Here is a 26279-nt window from a genome sequence, read left to right as displayed (position 1 = left end):
AAGAATTTGGAGCAAATGATTCAGCAGAGGAAACACAGCCCAGAATAACTAAGGAGATAGTACAAGAATACTTGGCTAGTTTAGATGTATTCAAGTCTCCAGGGCCAGATGAACTGCATCCAAGAGTATTAAAAGAACTGGCAGATGTGATCTCAGAACCACTGGCAGCCATCTTTGATAATTCCTAGAGAACAGGCGAAGTCCCGGCAGACTGGAGGAGGGCAAATGTTGTCCCTATTTTCAAAAAGGGGGAAAGAGAGGACCCAAAAATTACCGCCCAGTCAGTCTGACATCAATACCAGGGAAGATTCTGGAGCAGATCATTAAGCAAACAGTCTGTGAGCACCTAGAAAGGAATGCTGTGATCACCAATAGTCAGCATGGATTTCTGAAAAATAAGTCATGTCAGACTAACCTGATCTCGTTTTTTGACAGAATTACAAGCCTGGTAGATGAAGGGAACACAGTGGATGTAGCCTACCTTGATTTCAGCAAGGCATTTGACAAGGTGCCCCATGATATTATTGTAAAGAAGCTGGTAAAATGCGGTCTTGACTATGCTACCACTCAGTGGATTTGTAACTGGCTGACTGACCGAACCCAAAGGGTGCTCATCAATGGTTCCTCTTCATCCTGGAGAAGAGTGACTAGTGGGGTGCCACAGGGTTCTGTCTTGGGCCCGGTCTTATTCAACATCTTTATCAACGACTTGGATGATGGACTCAAGGGCATCCTGATCAAATTTGCAGATGACACCAAACTGGGAGGGGTGGCTAACACCCCAGAGGACAGGATCACACTTCAAAACAACCTTGACAGATTAGAGAACTGGGCAAAAACAAACAAGATGAATTTTAACAGGGAGAAATATAAAGTATTGCACTTGGGCAAAAAAAATGAGAGGCACAAATACAAGATGGGTGACACCTGGCTTGAGAGCAGTACATGTGAAAAGGATCTAGGAGTCTTGGTTGACCACAAACTTGACATGAGCCAACAGTGTGAAAAAAGTGTAAAAAAAGTGTAAAAAAGCCAATGCAATTCTGGGCTGCATCAATAGGAGTATAGCATCTAGATCAAGGGAAGTAATAGTGCCACTGTATTCTGCTCTGGTCAGACCTCACCTGGAGTACTGTGTCCAGTTCTGGGCACCACAGTTCAAGAAGGACACTGACAAACTGGAACGTGTCCAGAGGAGGGCAACCAAAATGGTCAAAGGCCTGGAAACGATGCCTTATGAGGAACGGCTAAGGGAGCTGGGCATGTTTAGCCTGGAGAAGAGGAGGTTAAGGGGTGATATGATAGCCATGTTCAAATATATAAAAGGATGTCATATAGAGGAGGGAGAAAGGTTGTTTTCTGCTGCTCCGGAGAAGCGGACATGGAGCAATGGATCCAAACTACAAGAAAGAAGATTCCACCTAAACATTAGGAAGAACTTCCTGACAGTAAGAGCTGTTCGACAGTGGAATTTGCTGCCAAGGAGTGTGGTGGAGTCTCCTGCTTTGGAGGTCTTTAAGCAGAGGCTTGACAACCGTATGTCAGGAGTGCTCTGATGGTGTTTCCTGCTTGGCAGGGGGTTGGACTCGATGGCCCTTGTGGTCTATTCCAACTCTATGATTCTAAGTACGATGTAATGGCCTTCTTTTCCGCTGGGTATGAATCCTCTCTCCCTCCTCACTTAATCACGCACACACACCCCCCCCCAAAATGATTAATGAAGTTGCACAGCTTGTGGGAGTCATTAACAAGATCTGTTCAGGAAGGTGACAGGCAGGCAAGCAGCTCCTCAAATGTCTCTCAAGGGACAGCCCAGTATTCACTTTGGCAGCTACAGGCTGGGAGGCAGGGAGAGAGGGACTAGCAATAAAAGATAGGAGAGAGGGGAAGGAATCAATGAAGAAAGGCAAATACAGTATCAACGCTGCAAACCAAAACCACACAAATGCAATTAGGAAATCCTGCAATACAGACCCACAGCCATAGACGTTACCTAAGCTGGAAGAAATCTATATTTTTAAAGGGGACACCAACAAACCTGTCTTGGGGCAGGAAATATTACCTAGAAAGCATCCCTGAGAGACTGCCCACAAATCATGCTCTTGACCACTAATAGAAACTCCACGAAATTGCTCTGCTACATATATATTTTTTGTGCTCGTCTAGTTTTCTAGGTGGAAGTGCTCCCCCGTTCCCTGGCTCCCCAAGACTTATCTAAAAATGGATTCTGTAACACAGGTCCCTTCCTTTCTTGTCCTGGTGAGCCTTAAGTATAGATTAAGCCTTTTTCGCAGTTGCTGTTCATACTTCATAACTATGCTCGGTGCTGGATCTTGGGGTATCAAATTTCAGCGGTGCCCTGTGTGATGCCAAAATCTGGTGCCCCTCCACCTCTGGTGCCTCTCCACCATTCTAAATCATAGTTACGGCGCCCCCAAGGCTCTGCGCCCAGTAAGGCTGAACCGGTTGCGCTCCCCTAAATTCGCCTCTGCTTTGCTCCACAAACAAGCCAGCTGACTTTGAGCCAGGCAAACTGAGACACCACAAAAAGAGATTAAGGCAGCCTTTGCCCACCAAGTGCTTCCTGGGACTGATGGGAGTTATAGTTCAAAATATCTGGAGACCACCAGGCTGCCAAAGGTTGGATTGAGCCAATGGTCAGCTTTGGGGTCTCTCTGAAAATAGAGACTCAGAGCCTCCCCTGCATATCCAGAATGCACTGGCCAATGAATTGTCTTCTGTGCACCTTTTTATTTAATTTATTATGATTATTTTAACAATTTGTATGGCATTTAATCACAGTTCTCTTTATTTTTTAGTACTTTTTAATTAATTTTCCATTATATAATATTTAATCACATCATCATTGTTCACTTTACTTCTTTGGCTCTTAAGAGCTTATTGACTCCCCTCCCTCCCACCTCATGGTTTTCAGAGTTAACCTCCATATCATAGCATTTATACATTTTCCAATTTACGTTTCACTCATTTGATACGTCTCAATTTTGGGTAAATATAAAAAGGTAAGTACGGTTAACATTACAAGTCTTCTTACTGTCCTGCCAGTGTTGTTAATTGCTTACAACGGTCCTTCAAATATTGGTTCAATTTGCTCCAGTCTTTTTGGAATGCTCGATCATGCTGGTTTCGGATTTTCCCAGTCAGCTTCACCAATCCCGCAAAGTCTATCATCTTCATCTGCCACTCTTCTTTTGTTGGAATTTCTTGTACCTAAGCACAGTTGTCTTTAAGCTGTGTAAGGGAGACCCAGTACAATGAATGTATTTGATGTATAATTCCCTGGATTTGGTAACTTATAAACCATCTCCTGCAAGTTGTCAGGGACCATGCTGAGGGGGAATGGTGGGAGCCTCCCCCTCCCCCTGCTCCTGATCCGGATCCTGAATCTTCCCAGGAGCACAGGAAGACAGTATAGATTTGGAACAGTGGTCCCAAACAGTGGGACATAGTTCAGAAGGCAGAAGCTGGGACATACTGGATGGGGAACAGCTAGGAGGAGAAGAACTAGGAGAGAGAGGGTTAACAGATTCACTGTCTCTGGAAAGCATTCATCCGCTCAACCCAAGGTCAAGAAGAGCTGATAAGGTGGCAGCACAGAAAGCACAGTGGTCACGAGCTCAGGGTACAAGACGCAGTAGTGACATGGGTGACTAGGGAGGAAGTGGGTGGTGCCCTTAATTGGGAGCACCGTCCTTTCTAGGAAATGGATTCTTTGCTCTCTCGCTGTGATCAGTAAAGTTTCTAACTGGTAAGAAGACTTCTTTTCCTTTGTCCTGCTTATCTACTGCTGGGGGGGGGGCTGATTTCCTGAGCCTGACAACAGTAGGCAGAGTGAAACAGCTACCTGAGATGGTAAGTGCTGGCAGTGGGAGGGGGGGTTGAGGGACAGCAATGACTGGCAGCTTCTCTGGCCTTTCCTCCTGGTATTCTGTTCAGCTGTACATGCCATGTGGCCTTTTAGCTGGCCTGCTGCCCTCAGACGTGGCTGTCCTGTTGCCAGCATTAAAGCAGGAATCAGCTGCAAGTCTGGTTGGCTTCTGTGTGTGGAATGGGTGGGGCGGAATCCTGTCCTTAGGCAGCATATTATCTTGGACTCCCTCTTTCCCTTCTTGCCTCTGCCATTTTGAACGTCTGCCACCAGAGGTTCACTTCATAAACGATTCCCAGACGTGTTTGGCACAAGTAGTTTGTTAAATCTGCTTCAGCACGGCCCTGACAATATAAGCATGCAACTGCTAGTGTAGACAAGTTTTTGCACTCTTGTAGAATCAAAGAGGGTGTGCCTCTTTGCTTCTTGTTTTTTGCTTCTTCCGAAATTAGGGCTCTAAATGTGCCACCTCACAGGGGCTTCTCCAGGGGGAAAGGAGAGGGAAAGTCTTTCTTGCAGCCACAATGGCTATCTATGCCAGCCATCTTTGGGGGAAAGATAAAGGAGAAACTAAAACATAGCTAGAATCACTCAGCAGTTGCTGCTGTACAGTGGTGCCCCGCAAGACGAATGCCTCGCAAGGCGAAAAACTCGGTAGACGAAAGGATTTTGCGTTTTTTGAGCTGCTTCACTAGACGAATTTCCCTATGGGCTTGCTTCGCAAGACGAAAACGTCTTGCGTTTTTTTCTTAAAGCCGCTTGAAGAGGCGCAGTTGCGACGGACCGTGCTTCGCAAGACGAAAAACATCACAAGACGAAAAGACTCGCAGAACAAATTCTTTTCGTCTTGCGAGGCACCACTATATATCAAAACCTGGGCAAGAAATGTCACTTTTCGGTTGAACCTGACAAACGTGCTTGGTTGAGGGGAGCCTTAGTACATGATATGCTGTAATACCTTCGCTGTCGCAGGGTTTTCTGTTAGCACGTGGGAAAACAACAGGGGAAAGCGTTTTTGTGGGCTGTCTTGGAAACAAGAGTTATTTACTATTGATTACTTAATGGCTCCTCAGAATCATAGAACTGTAGGAAAGAACTCTTATGAGGATTGCCATATTTAATATGAGAAAGGGCTGGTGTGCCATTAATATGCATGTCAATATGCTGTGTTTGGACTGTGATTTGGTATTATGACAATGAGCCTAGCCTCCTTCTGGGCTCATGTGCAACTCTCCTCTTATCTCCAGCACTGGCATAAGGAGAATATCAGAAGCTTCCATTTTAGATTTACCACAGTTTAGCACTGGCATGGGAATCCTCAGGCCCAGGGACCAAATACAACTCTTGCAGGCTCTCTGCCTGGCTCTTGGGACTCTCTCCCCAAGCCATATCCTTCACCAGCTGTACCCTGTACCCGCTCTGACTGTTTTTCTCTAACTGGACTGTGTCCTTGAACACTAATAATGCCTCTTGCTTGCTTGGATGGAGGAGAAGAGAGAGTTGCGTGAGCTTGTGTAGAAACTAGCCTGCTGTACAACGGCAAAATTTATATTTATTGCTACACCCACCTTTGCCTCTGGCCATGCTTGCTGCTGGTATGTGGCCCTTGAAAGATTGCTCAACCCCTGTTTAGTTGGGGCCGATGGGAGTTGGGAGTCAATAAAGAAGGAGGTTCTCCATCCCTGGTTTATTAGCAGCTCGTAGCCACAAGTGCTGAATGGAACCTTTGTGTTTAGAGGCAGAAAATTCTGAGTAACCAATGCTGTTGACAAACAACAGAGGATGGAAATTAGTTCCCAGTGGTATCTGTAGGGCCAATGCTAGAAATAGGATTTTAGACTGGTAGTATTTGGTCTGCTCTAGCAAGACTTTCTTAATGGCACATAAAAGTAAAGGGACCCCTGACCATTAGGTCCAGTCATGACCGACTCTGGGGTTGCGGCACTCATCTCGCTTTATTGGCCAAGGGAGCCGGCGTACAGCTTCCAGGTCATGTGGCCAGCATGACTAAGTCGCTTCTGGCGAACCAGAGCAGCGCACGAAAACGCCGTTTACCTTCCCGCCGGAGCAATACCTATTTATCTACTTGCACTTTGACGTGCTTTTGAACTGCTAGGTTGGCAGGAGCAGGGACCGAGCAATGGGAGCTCACCCCGTCGCGGGGATTCGAACCACCGACCTTATGATCGGCAAGTCCTAGGCTCTGTGGTTTAACCCACAACGCCACCCGCGTCCCACATAATGGCACATACACTGTACTTAATCTGGTGCCTGCATTTTAACATCCAGCACTCAAAGGCAGACATTTTAAGAACTCATACCACTTAACAGGTTTTATTTACTACATTTTAATTTGGACTTCCTCCTAAGAGCTTGAGGCAGCATATATAGTCATTTCCCCCCAACACACACACGTTTACCCCCTCACACAATAACCCTTTGAAGTTGTACCTCAAGAAGCCGGAGGAGCTCAATGTACTGTCCTTACGGGACGAGGAGCAACATTTAATATATAATGCATTCCAGCAAAGAAACTGGCATGATGAACACAAACAACAAGAGGACATGGAAACTCCTCAGAGTAGCCAATCTCATTAGATTCCCTTGAAGCCTCAACTATTATAATAAGGTTAGAAATACTTGCCATCAGAAATCCTCCTTTTGGTGTTTCACCATGGAATCCTGCTGCATTTAGCCACATGGCACTGATCACTTCAAAACAAAAAGCCTTATGTAATTGTATTTTATCTCATCAAAAATCTCAGTTGTACCCCAGGTCCACACACAGTTTAACTTGCATTCATAAATTGTCCAGTTCCAATGAAGAAAGGAAAAGAAAACCACGAACAGCGGGGGGGGGGGGGAGGGTTGAAATGTTCCAAAACCTCTTTCATAACAGTTTTAATTGAAAACTTGCATGCCTAAGCAGTCTGCATTTTAATATGCATATCTGGAATTCGTGGTTTGACTTTCAGACCTTTGAAAAGGGATACTATTTTATATATGCACCATGTGTTTGGATGCTTGCTTATTTTTTGCTTAAGGAAAGTATTTGTTGAGGCATTTTCTTTGTTAGCACAATCACGAAAGCACACGCAGCTCACTTAAATTTCATAACTTCTTTCAGTATGCATTAAGTAACCTTAAAGTCCTTTTCTAACTCCACAAACATGTTAACATTGAGGTTTGGAACACAATCCTGGGCTTGCCTACCAAGAAGTAAGCTTCACTGAGTTCAATGGGGCTTGGTCCCACACAAATGTATATTGGGTGTTTGCTAGGGCAAGCTGATAACATATTAATACAGTGGTACCTCGAGTTATAGACGCTTCAGGTTACATACGCTTCAGGTTACAGACTCCGCTAACCCAGAAATAGTACCTCGGGTTAAGAACTTTGCTTTAGAATGGGAACAGAAATTGTGCTCCGGCGGCGCGGCAGCAGCAGGAGGCCCCATTAGCTAAAGTGGTGCTTCAGGTTAAGAACAGTTTCAGGTTAAGAACGGACCTCCAGAACAAATTAAGTACTTAACCCAAGGTACCACTGTACAGGAAACCAAGACCTAGGTGTTTGGGTTCAGCACACCTAAAAACTGACAAGTCCCAGTAAACTAAATAGGACATATTTCTGAATGAACATGCATCAGGTTGGACTGTAAACCATTTCATATTTTGATACACTCAGAGAATAATGACTTAAAATAGGGGAAAGCTAGGCAATTTGTAGTCACAGATGAAAAATGGTGATATGTATGTATAGATAGATAGACATTTTTCATCTGAGACTACAAATTTACTTCTCTCAAGTCATTCCTAATTTGAAGGAAATGTTCAGAAGTCATTACCACATTGGTTAAGATAGTTTTTTAAAAAATATTATGGCACTAATATAGCCAGATTTTTAAGATAAAATTATAGAGATGATTTCATACACATTTGGTAGAAGTAGAAGTTTGTGGAGCTTTTCTAAAGAAAAGTTGTCAAAATACAAAGGATGCAAAATCTTATTAGCACCTGCGGTAATTTTTCTAGGCTGCTGAAGAATTATGTTAGGAAAATATATAGGCATTAAGCTAGGTTTGCCATATTTCAAAAAGTGAAAATCCGTACGCAAAAGTTGTTGAGCTTTTCTTTGGGGGGGGGCAAAGAATAAATATAAGACCCTTGTCAGAAATTTGTTTTCAGGAAAGCCCCTTCAATGAGTTCTCTTATCTTGGCAAGGGCAGTGGTAGCAGATGGTATCCCTCAATATCAGATTTAGCCCAGGGACCTCCAGTCACTGTGGCTTGTATTCTACCATTAATTCTGAGTAGCCAATAGTTCTGTCTGTAATCTTCATAAATATTTATTCTTTAACTTATGTCAGCTAAGCTCAGACAAGTCGCTGAACAGCACAGCGGCTCATATTGCTGTACTGCTCAGCAATTTTGGAGTCTTGTTTGACCTACTTTTCAGTGTGGCTGTTGAGATCTTTCACAAACTGCGTGCTTTTATTTATGATATGCAAATAGTTTGGGTTCTGCAGAAACGTAGCTATGCTGTCATGCTGCATATCATCTTGCGGTAGAAGTAGGATGACGGACAGGAAGAAGACAGCTGACATCCATCGCTTTCTTCTTTTGCCGGGAAACCAGTGCATGCATAGCGGCTGTGAACAGAGTATACCAGATTGTATGTTGAGTCTAGTAAAAGCTATGGTTTTCCCAGTAGTGATGTATGGAAGTGAGAGCTGGACCATAAAGAAGGCTGATCGCCGAAGAATTGATGCTTTTGAATTATGGTGCTGGAGGAGACTCTTGAGAGTCCCATGGACTGCAAGAAGATCAAACCTATCCATTCTGAAGGAAATCAGCCCTGAGTGCTCACTGGAAGGACAGATCGTGAAGCTGAGGCTCCAGTACTCTGGCCACCTCATGAGCAGAGAAGACTCCCTGGAAAAGACCCTGATATTGGGATAGATGGAGGGCACAAGGAGAAGGGGACGACAGAGGACGAGTTGGTTGGACAGTGTTCTCGAAGCTACCAGCATGAGTTTGACCAAACTGCGGGAGGCAGTGGAAGACAGGAGTGCCTGGCGTGCTCTGGTCCATGGGGTCACGAAGAGTCGGACACGACTAAACGACTAAACAACAACAACATGTCAAGCCTGAACATGGTTGGTCATCATTTAGCAAACGTGAGGGATACGCTCACCTTGTGTTTTAACCCACATCTTGGAACAACTTGCAGCCTGACCCTATTACACATTTAGGTAGGCATGCCCAACCAAGCCCTTTGAAATTGTCAATGAATGGGGTCACTAGAGCAGAAGGCAGGAAAGCCAACAACAAACAGTAGGTGGAACCAGAGCCAACGACAGGCAGAGCCAAGTGATTCTCATTTTGTCCCCATCCTTCTCTCTGCTAAGTTCTACGAGGGTCACACTGTGTCTGAGGAACATGGCAGCCAGGACAACCCCTTGGGGTGCTTGAAAGAAACATGCAGGTGTGGGCTGACTGAGGTTGGTGGAGCAATGCCCCATTTGCCAAATGGACCAGCCTGCACTGGAAATCACCGGGTTTTGGCAAACTGTACATAATTCTGCATAGGCTTGCAGCCTTACAAGGTACTACCAGACCTTCCAAGTGTCCCTATTTTTCAGGGACATCCCTGATTTAAAGAAGCCATCCCAGTTTCTGATTTGACCCCAGAATGTCCCACTTTTCCTTAGGATGTCCCTGTTTTCATTGGAGAAATGTGGAAGGGTATGGTAGGATATTCCTATTTTCATTGGAGAAATGTGGGAGATATCCAACCCCTGAGCCGTCTGAAGGCAATCTTGTATAGGAAAAGGTGTTTTTTTAATGTTTAACGTTTTATTATCTTTTTATATACATTGGAAGTTGCCCAAAATGGCAACCCAGTGTGTGTCCTAACATACTATAATCTCCCCTCCCCTTGAAAACTCACAGCAAAAGAAGATTGCGGAGAGAAAACATTACCCACACATTGTCTGTCTGCCCTTCTCCCCATCTCTGTAGGTGGTCCATTATCTGATTGCCAATTGGCGATGCTAATTTTAAATTATGTACATGTTCAAGAACTGTGCACCTGGGAAGACTGCTTGACAGGGATTTCAGTCTTCATACTTTGTAAACAATCTTGTTGAGAGACCAAAACCCCCTACTAGTCATTCTGAGGAGCGTGACACAGCATGCTCAGGAACTGGTGGTGAGGGAACTTGACTGTGTGTAATAGAGGACAAATGGTTAGCCGTAGCCAGCAAAGATCAAAATAAGCAGTGGTTTAATTTAATTAGCAAGGGAAGGTGTATCGTAGTATTCAAAATGAAAAGTATGGAAACCTTTAAAATATGCTGTACATTAATAAAATCATAGCCGTGCTTATACAGCAGCCTGGAGGAGTGCAAGGGGGGGAACTGGGGGGAAGTTCTGTTGTGCACACAGAGCTCCTTGTATGAATGGGGTGACTTGGCTGAATGCAGCCCTGTCTTTTTCTTAGCCCTGATGGGTGCAGGGCAGGGAGTCGGGTGAAGTCAGGAACAGGCATGCAAGCAGGGAGCCAGAGCAGATCAGGAGCTCAGGCAGGAAAGCAGGACAGGGTTCAGGCAGGAACCAACAATGTTGCTCCCGCAACTTGGGGCTGGGGCTGGCTGGCTTTTATCTGCCCTGAGGCATAGGGCGGCCACGATCCTCTGGTGACTCGCCTCTCCTGGCCTGGAGGCAAGTACTCCTCCTGTGGGAACTTAGTTCCCTCTGCCTCTCTGCCCTTAGCCTCTGCAGCTCAGGAGAGGCTGGAGGGTTACCTTGATCTCATTGCCTTCGTTCTTCCCTTACTCCCTTTTAACTCTTCCAAAGTGGAGCACCTTCCCTTGACCCGTCACGCCGGAAGCTCATTCCAGATCTTCTACAATTATGTCCTCTTCTTCAGGTGCTGGCCTAATACGGGCCCGGTGTCGGGCTATTGCCTTCTCAAGCTCTGGAAAACTCTTGAAGAGCTTTGTCACAACTGGTGCCACTGGAGGCTGCTCCTTGGGCTGGAGCGGGGCCACTTTATTGCTCTTTTTAAGCTGCATTATGCTTCTCAGCCGCCTGAGCCACTCTGTTCCGCGAAGGAAAAGTCCACTGAACCTTCTTTCTTCCTGAAGGTCTGGAACTGACCGCATGGTTGATGCTGGCTCCGCCTCCTCTTTAAGCAGTCAAAATCAGAAGAAAATCCAAATCCTCTGCTTTCTCTCTCACCACCAACTGCACCTCTCTGTCTCTCCTCACTAACCCACACTGGACACCTGTAGTTGGTGGCTTTTAAGGGAGAAGCAGGAGATGACACATAGGAGGGCAGGCCATTGTTACCATGGCAACACAGCCACCTGTGGTGGCACAGGGATCAATAGACTGTTAAATGTCCGGGGACCCTGTGTGATCGCCACAGTGTCACACCCTCATGGTCGGCGTGCCACGCCCCGGGGGCGCCAGCCACGCCACGCCTGCTCTCCGCCCCCGGTAGCGGAGCCTGCAGCTTCACCACTGGGTGGAGAGACACAAAAAATGGGGGGCTTGTGGAGAGTCAGTTGGGAGTGAGTGAGAAATGTCCCTATTCCCCTCTGAGGAATGTTGGAGGGTACACATGCGGTTTGGTGGCCTCTCCACCACATTCGGTGCTGCCTGCCTGCTTTGAGGTGGCTGAAGGGAAGGAATGCAATCTGCATCGCCCTTGCATTTTTGTTTCGTGTTTTGCTTCCCATCGAACCACTTTGCAAGGAATCCTGAGCCACTTTGCATGGGATCCTGAGCACGCTGCCACTTCCAGTGAAATGTCTTTCACCAGCCTTGCAAAAAAACCAACAACACTCAGACTTGCAGTATGGAAGCCCTCCATAATAGACAGTACAGGTTCCATCCGGTCATGGAACTTTTAGTGCTTTCAATCAGTAGAACTAATGCATATAACAAATGGTATTGCAAGATGAGGCAGTTAGTTGCTAGCATAGCACAGCAACCCTCTCTCCATTCTGGTCTGTCCACCTAGGGTGCCCTTATGTCTTCCTTTACAAAGGACAGTTCTCTCTTTCAAGGGCTTCTTTGAGTTGACTCATAAATCTATTACAGAACAGGCAGCAGAATATCTGGATGTCGCCATGCCTTTCAGATCTGCTGCTTCCTCGCTTGTCAGTGTTAATAGTTAAGCTAGAAAGGGACTTGTTTTAAATAAACCTATTACTGGCATCTTTTCATTGGGAGATGGCAAGAGAACATGAAGCAAATTATATTTTTAAAGTTGCATTTTTACAAAACGTTTCCACACCATCAGCCTAGAAGTGGTTTAGGAGGCTGTTACATGCATGCTTTGTTACTGTCATCAAGCAATGAGAATCCAGTTTCCTCTTCTCTCTAATCTGACAAGATGGGCAGCCATCTTAGGGGTGAAGCTGCAACCATAGCAACGGTGCATAGGTAAATGGGCATAGAAAATGGAAGGCAAAGTAAATGAGGAGGGAAAGGAGGTCTCTGTTCATGATCTGTTCGCTTGCCAGGCAGAAAAGAGAGGGCCTTCTTTGGAGTGGCCCCTTGCTTGTGGAATTCCCCCCTCCCCCGGGAGATATGCTGGCCTCTAGCATCCTGGCTTTGAAACAGACCCTGAAAACGTGGTGATTATCATTATTCAAGGTGCATCTCAATATGTGGCGCTCCAAATTGTTTTAACTGCTGCTGTTTGAATGTGTAATGTTTTAGTTTTATATTCTGGTTCTGCTGTCAGCTACCTTTGGAGGGTTTTGCTCTGAATCGTAGTATATACTTTACTTGGGGGGGGGGTTAAATAAATAAGCTCAAGTTGCATAACCATCTTAATTCTGTTCCTTTAATAGGTGAGCCGCCCTCACCCTAGTGATCACCCTCTGGTGATCATCTTTGTGGTTGGTGGAGTGACGGTGTCTGAAGTCAAAATGGTAAAGGACCTTGTAATGGCGCAGAAGCCTGGAGTACAGGTACAAAACTCTTTTTAGGCATTTCGGAACAAGAACATCTCCGCATATGGATGTAGAACTATTGGGTTCAGCCTCAGTCTGATGCTAAGAGTTTTCTGGGGTCACAAACACTCGATTCTCGGCTTGAATGAAGTGGCATGCTCTGCAGAAAAAAATGGGAAGCATTCACAGAAACAGCCCCTATAATCCACAAAAGCCTTTCCCCTGCCCAAAATGTGCCACAGGATAAAGCAAACCTGAAAAGCTCTACGGTATGGCTGGGTCTCCGCATGCAGAAGAATGAGGTGGTGGAATCCTGAGGTGATGGAGCAGACGGTGCCCCTTCCGACTTCAAGTGGCAAGTGGCGTTTCTGAATGCTCCATCAGGTTAAAAAAATAAAACAAAACCCCTTCAGGTTGAAAGTTAGCACATCAGGAAGAAAGGTTCTTTGTTACCTTTCTCCTTGCAGTGCTAGTTTTCTCCATTTAGGGAGTTTTTATGTAGAGGGATTTTCCAGACTGTTGCTCCTCCGCCTGAGGTGGTTCGCTCTATTATTCTACCGCTTCTTTCTCACCTCATTCTGCTGCACATGTGGAACCGGCCTTGTAGGCTGGAGGGAGGAGGACATATATGGACACGTAGCTATGGAGTTCAAAGTTGTCTCCTACCTAGTTTATGTTCCAGATAGGAACAAATAACACTCAAAATAACTGAGTACATGGGGTGGTGCATTCAGTACCAGGGATAGGCTGCTTGGTAGCTTTCTGGTGTTTTTGAACTCAAGCTCCCATCAGCCCCACCCATCTGAGATAGCTCAGTTGGTAGAGCATGAAACTCTTCATCCCAGGATTGTGGGTTTGAAGAAGAAGAAGAAGAGAAGAGAAGAGTTTGGATTTGATATCCCGCTTTATCACTACCCTAAGGAGTCTCTAAGCGGCTAACAATCTCCTTTCCCTTCCTCCCCCACAACAAACACTCTGTGAGGTGAGTGGGGCTGAGAGACTTCAGAGAAGTGTGACTAGCCCAAGGTCACCCAGCCGCTGCATGTGGAGGAGTGGAGACGCGAACCCGGTTCACCAGATTACAAGTCTACCACTCTTAACCACTACACCACACAGCCTCTCTTTGAGCTGCATGGGCAAAATATTCCTTCATTGCAGAGGGCTGGACTACATTACTCTCATGGTCCCTTCCAACTCTATGATTCTCTGATCAGGAATGGTGTCAGTTGTAGTCCATCACACAGCCTGTTGTGAGGTGTAGCCCTACCACACTGGCAACTGAGTTTAGTGAGACGGGACATAAGAAAGACGTAAGCCTATCAGAGAATGGCAGTAGCAGGTACAGTACCACCTCAAGCTGGGATGAGGAACATGGAGGCCTGAGGCTAGAGAGGGACTCCAGAATTCTACACCACAGAGAGAGGGCGGTTTACCAAACAGCTTCCTGACAGGATTCCCCAACCCCTTGTGAATTATCTGAAGCCTACCCAAGAACTAGGGACATGGATGGGAAACTGCTTCAGGAACCTAGGCAGTTTTGCAGGCTCTGACAACACTGGCCCGCTTTTGTACGCTGGTCGTCCAGCAAATTATTGTGTGTACACAGTCAGGGTCAGCTTAAACGTCTGCCAAGCTGCAGCTATAATTTTGTAAGCCTTCACAGCATACTTCTAGCCATAAGTCATTGGCTGCGACTGTACACTCACAGAAAGATTCCCCACTCCTTTCTTCTCTGAGTGGGTATCATTGGGGTGGGCCAGTCTTACAAGGAGCTGTCATGACACTTTTCTTCAGGGCTCCACCAGAAATCCAGGCAGACATCCTTCTCTACCCCCATGGTACATAAATAGCATGTTTTTGCTCTACAAACAGCATGCAAACACTCCTGTCATAAATCATGGTGGCCGCATGTTTGATTAGTGAAAACGTTGGAGGTGGAAGCAGGGTGGGCGTTGAAGCAATGCAGGGCTGGAGAAGATGCCTTTTGCGTGTTAATGGCATTCTTGAGTTAAGAGCTCATTCAATAGTTCCCAAGCCTTAAATGCTTTCTCCGGCAACACGTTTTCATCTGATAACTCTCCTGCTTGCGTTTTGCTTCTCAATTATCCCCTTAACCCAAGGAATCAAATTCTTCGCTGCCCTGGGCAGACCTTGAATTTGCAGTACACTGATGGACAAGTTAATCCCAACTCCAAATGTATAACTACAGCTTGAAAGATAAGCAGAGGTTTAATGAGTGAGAAGAGTTTAAACTATGTAGCCAGGCTTTTTGGCTTACTATCTGAGAGGGATTGAGGTTTGACAAGGAGTGACATGGAATCTGGTGTTGCTTTGCTTTGACTTGACCCCACCAACGATGGGTCACCCCTTGAGACAAAGAATTCAGAACATACTCATTGTTTTATACCCCTATGTATAAAGCTGTTACATTAGAGATTAAAAGCTTTGGAGTGAGTGGAAGGGAAGGGGAATCCTATGCCTCTCCCCACCCCACCCTGAAAAAAAGTTATCTGAGTCTTTCTCACATAAAGTTTCCAAATCATCTGGATTTACCTGGACTCCTCTGAGTCTCTGAATGCTGACCACCTGTTCAGGATTATGTTTTCAATGATCCTGGCACTATTCAAAGCTGTTTATGTGAAGCCTCGTGTCACTCACTTTTAAATCTCAGGCCCAGATGAAAACATTGCTATTGGCATACCGTTCTATTCAAACAACACCTTGCAGTTCACAGTTTATGCTGGTGTCCCTTTTAAACAGGAATTGGATTAGGGTTGTTAAATCTAAAGTGTTTTCAGCAACAAGCAAAGAGCCTGTCAACAGATACCGATCACTTCCAATGTTTGGTTGGAGTATAAGCAAATGAAGACTAAATGCAAAGTTAAAGAACGTGTGGTTCAGTTCACAGTTCACATCTCAAATACAGAGATGGTTATGATGATAAGAGAAGCCGTGCCTTTCATTGAGAAACACAAAGAGAAAATAGCTTATTCGTGGCATTTCTTTTTGTTAAGGATTGTACTTAAAAATACCTGTGAATGTCTCAGAGAAGCACAAGGCCACCTTGCAGAAACAAACAGTGATTAATAACTGGCATTAGTAATAACTGGAATTGATTACAACCCAGAGAATGCAAAAAGGATATATTTCCATTACTCCTATCATTTTTACACCTGTTTTAGTTACTGCATTATTTCATTCTTACTGTGAAAGAAGGAAATAGTAAAGATTGTCTTTATTATTAATGGGTAAGAATTTCAAAAGGCATCTCTATTGAGGTTTTGGTACTTGACAGATGTAAATAAATTTAATTGGTTGATTAATCAGCTTAAAAGAAATAATTAATCAATTGAAAATGTTTAGTCGATGGAGGGGCTCTGATTGTGGGCTGAAATTTGAGACCCAGCATCCACCACTGCACAATGCATGACACAGGTTAACTATTATCTCTTACAAATGCGAGAAGGCAAATTTTGTAATCTGCTGAGCACATGCTAGGATAAAAACACATTTGATTTTTAAAATTCACCATAAGCCAAAAAGAAGCAACAGCTTTAAATTGAATCATTTGTTGACAAAAATATTAACACAGTTGCAGTAAACCTATTGCAGGTATATTCAGATTGACAATTAATTAAAATAAGGAACATTGCTATAGCCCATAAGTTGGGGGAAAAGAAAAGAAAATTATGCAATGGGGTACAAGTTTTCTGATTATGATGTTTCCAATAATAGTACTATCTATAATAAGACATTGAGCTTTAGTGAAGCTGTATTTATTTGCCTGCAGAAACGCAACTCCTTGTCATAAACTGTGCCTGACACTTCTCTGTGTCTGGTAGTGGTGGCAGGGATTAGTCTCTGTTATTCTTTATGCATCTCTCTTTATTTTCAGGTAACTGTATTCTCCACAGCTCTCCTGACACCACTTAGCCTCCTGGAGCTGCTGTTTGCCACGGACCGTCTCCAGCCAGACATTGGCATTTGACAAGCCAAGAGTCTTATCAGAGAAGATGAGCACCAAGCCCAACTCGCCGGAAAAATATCAAAACCCTTGGCCTTCTATCCCATGAGACATTCCTGCAGAAAATGAGAGGTTCTGAAATTACTCCTGATCTTGATCTGAACATTGGGGGAATTGCTTTGATAGCTGCCAGCAAGAGAAAAGTACCTACACTAAGATAGCACTTGAAAATCTGTTCATTAGTCCTGTGACATCAAGCCAACTTTCAGTTCTTCTCTCTGCAGTGATGCTGTGTTTAACTGAAATTCTTTCTTTCTTGCTGGCAGCTACAGGGTAAAGGTTCCTCCCTGTCCATATCACTCTCATCGGAGCATCGCAGAACCACTGAAGATGGCTATCAGTGCTTCCATTTCTATGCTGAACTTTTCCTTCGTTTTCTTTTATACTGAGCTTTTCCTTCCATCTTGCTTATGCAGTTGGCTGGCTTGTGATATAAGATACCCCTGGAGAAAATGTTGGATCTGTTTGAGCAGAATATGTCAGTGACAACAAAGTGTGCCTTAATGTCTTCTTCACAATCTCTAATATAGTGAGCTCTAATGTTGGGCAGCTTTCATAATGGCAACCAATGGACATCACTGAGGAAAGAGGGAGGACTGGGATTGCCTATCAGTGCTTTCCAAAAAAAATGTAAAAATCTTCTATTGGTCCATTGTAGAGTCAGTGGTGTCCATCTCAGTGGTGCTACACAGAAGGTAAATATCAAGCCTTTGATAGCTAAGTATACATTAATATACTACAGAATCAGCCCAGTGTGATTGGACATTTAGGGTGTTGGAAAATTGAGCACCCAAATGAGGTAGGATTGTTTCAGAACTGTTGAAAGTGCACAGCACCATGGGGTTGCCATAGGCCTGTGTGGAGGGTGGAGCAGGCCTCTGAGGTCTAAGCCGGCTTCAGGAGCTCACCCGGGGCCTGCCGGACTTACATTGTCATACTAAGAGCAAAAAACTCTGTATGGGCCTGGGTTGTCATGTAGACACAGGGTCAGTTTATACATTCAGTAGATACATACGATAAAAGCTTCTGGACCTTCCCACTTCAACTCAGTTGCTTCCTCCAATGAAAAACCCTCCCTTCCTTTAACAAACTAGAAGGAAGGGTTCCACATAGACATCTCCCAGGCATGACTAGTTTTCTAGATGGAGTATCCCCCACAACTGCATGTATTATTGGACTTCTAGCCTACTCCATCCCAAATGTTGAGGGTGGTCACAATATGCTAACTATTCTCCCTTAGACATTGCCACCAAAAGTCATTCAAACATGAAACCTGCTACCACTGCATGCTGAAATCAGTCTTTTCCACTTTGGGCTACTGAATGTAGAACATTTATAGAAGAAGCCGGCTTGTTAGTCCAGAGCAAAGAGCTTGTTAGTCCAGACCAGGGTTTATTGGATGAAATGGTTACTTAGTGTCTTCTGTTATAAAAGAAGCAGATAAAAATTTGTAGCAGATTTAACATTATAAGGCTACAGCTAATCTTTCTCTTATAACTAGTTTTCTGAAAAAACAATGGTAGAATAGTTTAAGATTAGGAAAGAATGCCCGACAAATCAAGCAGAGAAACAAAATTTTCTTTTCTGAATTGCATATGAGATTTTCCTCCAGCCAGCTAGTGATTCTTTGCTGCTGTTTACAATGTTAGAATACAGCGAGGCACTGCCTTTTTCCAGCGTAAGCCAGCAAATATTTATGTGGACCACCAGTTTAGGCCTTCCCCAGTCTAGTAGATGCTGATCATCCCATTTTTAAAGTCATTTCATATTTCATTTCATGGCCCTTCATGAAGGTAATCTGAATTGGGCTCTAACCCAGCTAACAGAAGGGGAACAATGGACAAAGTTTTCTTAAATGAAAAGGACACATTTTGTAGCATTTACTTATGGCAATAGACATTGGACCCACCTCGCAGGCTGCATTTGATAGACAGGTGACAAATCATATCTGTATAGCTATTTGTTTTCAAGCACTTGGAGAAGAGAAAAGAAAAAGCTGGCAGTCTCCATGGTTACCATTGCAGTTCTGCTACACTGCGTTAATAGACGTCAGTATTTTGGAGATTAAGCAGGAAAACGGGCATATGGCAGAGATGATGCATCTTTTCTTTGTCTCCTTGATGGGATTGGAAACCCAGACCAGTTTTCTGCCCGTTGGTGGCTGCCCCAAAGGCTGTTGGGAAGCCAGACCTTCATTCATTCAATGGCTGCTCCTCTCTGTTCATGATGGTTCTCGCATGCAGAGAGCCAAGGCTTAACTGCAGCATGGGTTTAGACTCAAGACATAAAAGTTGGGGCTTGCTTTGCAGGACCACTGTGTATTGCATGTAATGGAAAAGACCACACGATGCTTGTACAGAATTTCTGATGCCATTGTCACAAGTGAACGGGCATGAATAGCTCTCAAAATGTGGGAAATACAGATTTAGTCAGTGGGAAGAGACCCTGTCTTGACAAGGGATACTCCCAGTACTCTGAAAAAGTCTTGATATACAATAGCTTCTTTTTGTTTTTTAGGATGAGGTAAAGGAGGATTGTGCAGATTTTGTACTACACAGTCTTCAGCATCTTAGGAATGACAGAACGATGCCAAAAAGGGTTTAAGAGGCAGGTGCTTTTGCATAATACAGTAACTGCTTTAGTTGCTGCAGTACAAGTCTGTATTACAGACGTCTGCAGTTGGGGACAGCAGAAGACGGCTGCAAAGGCAAGTCTTGATCATCTGCATTTGTGTTGTGTTACTGAAATCAGAGAGACACTAATCCCTGCAAACCGTCACTGGCCAAGCCAATGATTGAAGGTCCCCTTAGCCCTTGAATGCCTTTAGGTGACTTCCCTGTCTCTCACGAGTCTTGCCACTCATTTCTAGCTTGTTTGGCATCTGAATATAAAACACAACAATCAGATGAGAAAACAAGGTTTGGTTTAATCACGGGAACAAAATGAAGATGTCCCATTTAAAGAGTTGCTGTCAACATAAAAATAAATAAGTTACAGCTTAAGGAACAAGCACGGTGTTTGTTTGTTTTTAAAGTGCATTGGTGTCGGGCGCATAGTCCTCAAATCCTGGATAACACGACTGATAACTCAGTGTTTTCAAATGTTACTACAAACAGCATTTATGCAGTAGTGGAATAGCCCTCATGCCTTAGCTGGAGATAAGTCTCAGCTAAAATGGAACAGTTTCATAGACTAAGACAAATAATTGGATTGGATTGAAACAATAGGAAGTTGTATTCCTGTTCAGACCAATTAAGTGGGAACTTTACAATCCTCATGATGAGTGGAATACAGAAAAAAGGTCTTATCTGGAAAGCTGCAGCACTGCATCAGATGACCAGTCTCTGAAGAATCATCAAAATGATACTGTCTTAAAGACAGTGAGAGTAAACTTTTAGCTATCTATAAAATGATACTAAACAACAGTTGTGGTACCAAAATGTCTCATCACACCATCAGAAATACAGTTAATAATGCCCCCCACATTTTATACTGACATTTCTTTTACTCATTCAATGACATGCTTGTGTTTCTAAACCAGGGGTAGGCAACCTAAGGCCCGGGGGCTGGAAGCAGCCCAATCGCCTTCTAAATCCGGCCCGCGGATGGTCCAGGAATCAGTGTGTTTTTACATGAGTAGAATGTGTGCTTTTATTTAAAATGCATCTCTGGGTTATTTGTGGGGCATAGGAATTCATTCATTCCCCCCACCACAAAAAATATAGTCCTGCCCACCACATGGTTTGAGGGACAGTGGACTGGCCCACGGCTGGAAAAGGTTGCTGACCCCTTTTCTAAACCATGGGTTTTTAAAAAGCAGACGGCTCCACTAAAGACCACTAAAGAAGACAGCTTTCCACCAAATACCAAAATATAGCTAATGGATGTAACACCCAATTTGTTCCCCATCAGTAAGACTGCATTCAGAATATTTCTTCCCTGTCCTTCATTGTGTAAGTATGATACAAATACCAACATGACCTAACTTCCACAGCAGAACATGAAAATATTGTCCATTTAGTCAATCAAATGCGCTTGCAACAAGAAATTCGATGCTCCACCACTTCTTTGGGGGCTTATTCAAGCTTCAGTGTTACTCCTTCATTACAAAATGCTTTCTGTGCATCTGAACTCTTGCACGATTTTCGGATGCTGAAGTACCAGCAATTAACGTTCCAAAGCTGGAACTATAGAAATATGCACTGGGAAGGGGGAGGGAAACCCCATCCCATTTAGTTTGATCTTTCAGACAGATGTGACAGTCCTCACTTTGGCAGATAAGGCTTGCTTAAACCTTCTCTTTAGATCCTGCATGTTGGGTGACTTTGGTCTTGGAATGAGAGAGCTTCTCCTCTTCTCTGGCGTGCTGCTGGTGGTTTGTTGCTTACAGACGTCTTTACAGAGGTTGTGGAAGGCATTGAAGACCTCCTTGTAATTCTCACTGACAGACACCTCATAGAAAGTGCAACCCAACATGCCAGCCAACTGAAGTCCGTGTTGTGGTTCTACCTCTTTAATGTGGAGGAGGTCTGCTTTGTTTGCTACAACCACCACAGGCACTCTGTTTCCTGGGTGCAGCTGCCGTATGTGCTGGTGGAAGCGACTGAGTAGTTCGTAACTCTTATAGTCTGTGATCGAAAAGACTATCACAACTGCATCTGCCCAGCGAATACATTTGTTCAGTTGCTCGTTACAGTCAAGGCTGTGTCCGTGGACCTGGGGGAGAAAAAAAAGATTAAGTAGGGGAAATATTTGGCTGCAAAGGAAAGCCTACAATGTCCATTACATGTTTATTATTGCATGTTGTCTCTAAAATTTTAATCCACATTTCCACATGTTAGTCCAGTTGCAAAAAAAATAAAATAAAAAATGCTACACTCAATTATTGCAAAGTCTGCCATATTCAAGCTGTACTCTGCCTCGAGAAAAAGACTTTGTGGTGCCGTAGAATGGGAAATTAACTGGCTAGACAGTGAGTCGGGACTGGGGAGAAAAGAACAAAGGTATGAGCTGGAAACATTTAAAGTTGGAGAACGGCCCAGTTCAAAAAGGCAAAATTTGCCCTTACTCATGCCTATACATTCAAACTTTCCGTAATATAAACTCAACTCCTAACAAATTTTAATGAGTGCAGCTGCCAGGGCTGTGACTTTTAGTTTCTTTTGCATATGTGTTTATGAAACTAAAGTTGATTAGGCTATAGCAATGAAATTTCTTTCCAGATTTCCAGTCCACTTTAGTAGAATAATAAAAATGAAGCATTTCTTAGTTTGCCAAGGAACTGTTTTTAACACATTCGGGTTTTCCCCCTTTCTTTTAAGAAAGGCAGGTTTCCTAAACACAATGGTTGTATCTTCAAGTAGACAAAAGTTTAGCTGAAATTGTGGATTGTTTTCTTTTACTGTCAGGGGACGATATACAGACCGTTTATCAAGGTCTGACTGTTTACAACTCTAGTTAATAGCAACAAAACAGTTTTTCAATGCAGCTAGGCTCCCAATTCAAACAACTACAATCCTTGCACATCTACTTGGAAGTAAAGCCCTACTGGGATTCTTATGAATCAATATATGTAACAATTAACTTCTTGAAATGTGCCAAAACTGAAGCTCCCCTTTAAAGTGGTACAAGGCACAGGAACAAAGCTCACCTGTACTCCAGGTGTATCTTGGACTTGAATTGCAAACAACTCTCCATCGATTTCGATCTGTCTGCTGTACAAATTACCTAGCAATAAAAATGCACTTCATCAGACAAGTTCAGAGAGGGGATTGTACATGCACGATAAACTGACATTCATTAAGCTCTGCACAATGAAAAGGAAAAAAACTCATTAGTGGAGATGGATCTGTGACTTGTTGAAAAAAAGTGGCATTTTTGCTACATTAGGCAGATGGTGTTTTCATCATAAGAAAGACTGGCTCTACAATCCTGCCCATGTCTACTGAGAAATTCATCCCACTGAGTTCAGTGGGATGTACTCCCAGGTAAGTGTTTACAGCCTAAACACAGCAAAGCATGGCGTATATGGGCAAAAAACCACAGAATTCTTAGTAATTGGCTTCACTTACAAAGCTAAAATGCTGAAGCAAACCTACATAAAAACCTCTTGGCAGAGTTAACCTTTGGAAAAAGTTAGTTGTCTAGCCCCTTTTTACGGGAAGCACATTCCTAGCCAAACTTAAGCTCATTTAAGTTTCACTGAGTCCAAGAAGAAAGTTAAGGATGTGCTTAAAATCAGTTACACTGGAACTAGCAGGATTTCAACGTTCCACACTGGAGCATGCTGTGCTTCCTTGACAATGTGGGATCTTGCGTGGTCACAGAACTTTTTCACTCAAATCAGCCTGCTGTTAAAAAACCACCACCCTCAAATCAATGTGTCCCAGTGGCGTAGCGTGGAGGGTGCAGGGGGGGCTGGCCGCACCGGGCGCAACATCTGGGGGGGCGCACTCGCACTCACAGCTCTCTGCCCCCTGCTAAAATCCATGGGTTAGGGGGCGCAAATTACTTGCCTTGCCCTGGGTGCTGACAACCCATGCTACGCCACTGATGTGTCCTGCCCTCTACACACACACACTCCTATTTTAGCTACAGTGTCTGATTAATGGGAAGGGGGGATCATTTTCATTTTATACAAGAGACTTTAAAGGCTTTGTCACAATTGATTCTAGATCAACTATATTTGGTCTTGACACTATTGGCTCAAGCTGAGGCAAATGCATACCCCTCCAAGTGGCTACAAATGCTTATCTACAATATGTGCAAGTAGATTTATAGTACACAGGCAGCCTGTGTAAGGGAGAATGAAATGAATGCTAAGAAATAAATGCATTCAATATAAAACTGCATCTTCATTACAGCAAAAACAGGACATTGGAATATTGCTTTGATGGGTGTACACCTTGTTATGGGGCACCTGTGGCCATCCAGATCTTGCTTGGACCCCAAACTCTCATCATCACCTGGAGAGCCACCTAAACACCCCCCCCCAATATACTGAAAACTTTAGTTTGGTTTGGTTTATCTGCATTATAGAAGGTCATTCCCACCCTCTTTGTGGTCACATGTGGTCCAGAAATTTCTTGGAAAGCCCTCATTTTGTGTGTCTGCTGTTCTTCATGAATAACAAACTACTTGGCTTTGAATTCAAGCTTATTTGCATAAATAAGTTGATTACATAAATATAGGAGTGGGAAAAGGTTATAGGACTGAAGCCACCTCCTTTAGCTTAGAACTTGTTTCATTCTAATGGGTGTGTGTGTGTGTGTGTGTGTGTGTGTGTGTGTGTAGCAGATTGGTGAATGAGGACTAAACTTCAGAAGTCAAACTATAGAGGAGGGGCTTGACATCCCAATGTGGCTGCAGTGAGAATAAAAACGGGGCAGTTCTCGCCTTGTGCTAGCTAAAGTAGGTCAGTGTATAAATTCTTTTTGTCCTCTTGATAACACTTGGCCAGACACCTGGGTTTCAGCGTTGCATAGTGACTTTGCCTAGTGAAATCCCCATTGTACAGTCTAGCTTTCTGGAAGTGAGACACCAAAGGCTTCATTGAGTTTGTCGCTGGAGTCAAAATACACTGCAGTGCACACCTGCGAATACAGCAAGGCTCATTTCTTACCTGCATTGCGTTCGTAGTCTCCAATGAACCGTTTTGTGAGAAATCTCACCACCAGGGCTGCAATTGATAATAAAAAGGTGCAGCTTAGAAAGGGGGGAAAGCAGAAGACACAGTGTCATCTGCACTTGGTGTTTAAGGGCAATAACCTTCCCCAGTTTCTGTCTGCATACCCAAAAACTCCACATACAGAACACCCGAGCAGGGAAAGTGTTTCAATAGGCTATTGGGGGAGTGCATCTTTTTCTAGAGTTACCTTTGGCTAGCAGTAGCAGCAGCCATCAAAACTTGGGATGTAGCAGTCAAGCAAATTAAAAGCTGCAATCCTAAGCATATTCTGTTGGGAAAGACAGAATCCACTGCAGCTGACTCCTGAGTAACTACTTTTAAGAGTGGAACTGTGAGCAGTCATCCACCATACACCTTTCAGTCTGAAGGAACAGGCATTTAGGCACCTTCTAATATCATTCACCCCTCACAGGTTAAGGATTCACTGCTATGATGAAAGTTGCAACTACAGAAGCATCTTCAAAGGAGTGGGAATGGGTGTTATCCTTTTAATGAGGCGTCCACATGTCAGGCTTGGGCAGCAGGGGGTGTCAGAGCTTTTGTTTGGTCACTGATCTTCATCCATTCCTGATCTGGCAGCAGGTGCTTACCTAAAAGAAGGATGCTGCTACCTAGCTAGCCATCCTCTCTTTCTCCCCAAATTAGAGGTGAGCGCTTTGGATCGCTGGCAGGGATGCTATCCTCATATTCAAACCATACTTTGGACCGGGCAAACAGATGGTCACAATGGCAGTAGGTTTGCTCCCTCTGGACCCTCCAGGGCGTTTCTATTTCCCGCCCCGCCCTTTTGCTACAACTGGGGAAGGATTCCCCCCCGCCTTGAATATTGGTATATTCATTGCGTCCTTGCAGTCTGCCTATGTCCAACCCCCGCCACCAGCGCACGCCTTTCCATGTCGCCAGGATCAGCCCCGCGCGTCCCGTTCTCTTACCGGTCTTGCCCACCCCGCTGGCTCCCACCACGGCGATCTTGATGAGTCGGGGGCGGCCCGATCCGCAGCTATCTCCGCTGAGGGTGCTCCCTGCCTGGGGGTACTCGGCGATGGTCCCCATGTTCTGGATCAGGCGCATCGCAGCTGCCCTCGGGGAGGCGAGCGTCGCTGCAAGCCGAACGACGCCCAGCCGCGATGGGGACGGACTGGGAGAGAGGAGGCGCGACGGGAACCCGAACAGACGGAGAAGAAGCGCGTCTGCTCTGCGCCGCCTCCGCGCTCCGGAGCCCCTTTTCTCTGGGTTTCCGCAAGCCCCGCCTCCCGGTTCCCGGGCAAAGCTCCGCCCCGCCTCCTCCTCGCTTTGAGCAGCCAATACGGAGCCAGGCACCACCTCTCTCCCCACCTCCTTCTCCTAGCAAACCCGCCTTCCCGCTGCGCGATCCTGAGAGCCTTGGCTCCTTAGGAAGGCGATCGCTCTGCTTCCCGGGATGGAAGGGGGCAGGGGTGCCAACTTGGATAAAATATTGTGGGGGCTGACGGCCCCTCGGCGTGCAAGCTGCAGCGGATTGCAAGCTCCCTCTTCTCTCTCTTTTTTTTTTTTTAAAAAGTTTTTTTATTCAAAATTAAAACAAGACATATTATCCAAAAACATATCATCCTTTGTCCCCCCCCCCCATTTTTCCTCCCTCCCCCCACCCTTCCACACAAAACCCACCCACACCCACCACCGACTTCCCTCAGTTCCAGTCTTTGGTTTCTCTGAGACTGCTGTTTTCTACA

At 44.7% G+C, this 26279-nt stretch overlaps 2 protein-coding genes across 5 annotated transcripts in view; one reads left to right on the top strand and one right to left on the bottom strand.

The window, feature by feature from the left end:
• Positions 1-19889, top strand: part of SCFD2 (sec1 family domain containing 2) — a 154296-nt gene extending 134407 nt beyond the window's left edge. Inside the window, exons 8-10 of one of the 4 annotated variants that reach the window (XR_014515826.1) lie at positions 12755-12874; positions 16752-17705; positions 17752-19889. Coding sequence is in view for 2 of the 4 variants with exons in the window: in XM_083459924.1 (XP_083316050.1) it covers positions 12755-12874; positions 17153-17269 (237 nt within the window). In the remaining 2 variants the exon portion in view is untranslated. Of the gene's footprint in view, positions 1-12754; positions 12875-16751 lie in introns of all 4 variants that reach the window. The other 3 variants (XR_014515827.1, XM_083459925.1, XM_083459924.1) reach the window with 3 other exon arrangements.
• Positions 19787-26028, bottom strand: RASL11B (RAS like family 11 member B). Its single transcript, XM_083460181.1, has 4 exons — positions 25500-26028; positions 24502-24558; positions 22531-22607; positions 19787-21596 (listed from the first exon to the last, which is right to left on the bottom strand). The coding sequence occupies exons 1-4, from the start codon at positions 25636-25638 to the stop codon at positions 21126-21128; spliced, it is 744 nt and encodes a 247-aa protein (XP_083316307.1). The 5' UTR covers positions 25639-26028; the 3' UTR covers positions 19787-21125.
• Positions 26029-26279: the final 251 nt, after the last annotated feature.

The sequence above is a fragment of the Podarcis liolepis genome (genome assembly GCF_965112155.1).
Source record: "Podarcis liolepis genome assembly, chromosome: 9".
In the NCBI taxonomy this organism is placed as follows: domain Eukaryota; kingdom Metazoa; phylum Chordata; class Lepidosauria; order Squamata; family Lacertidae; genus Podarcis; species Podarcis liolepis.
Note: the sequence above shows the minus strand (reverse complement) of the source record. Positions and strands in the feature narration are given on the sequence as shown.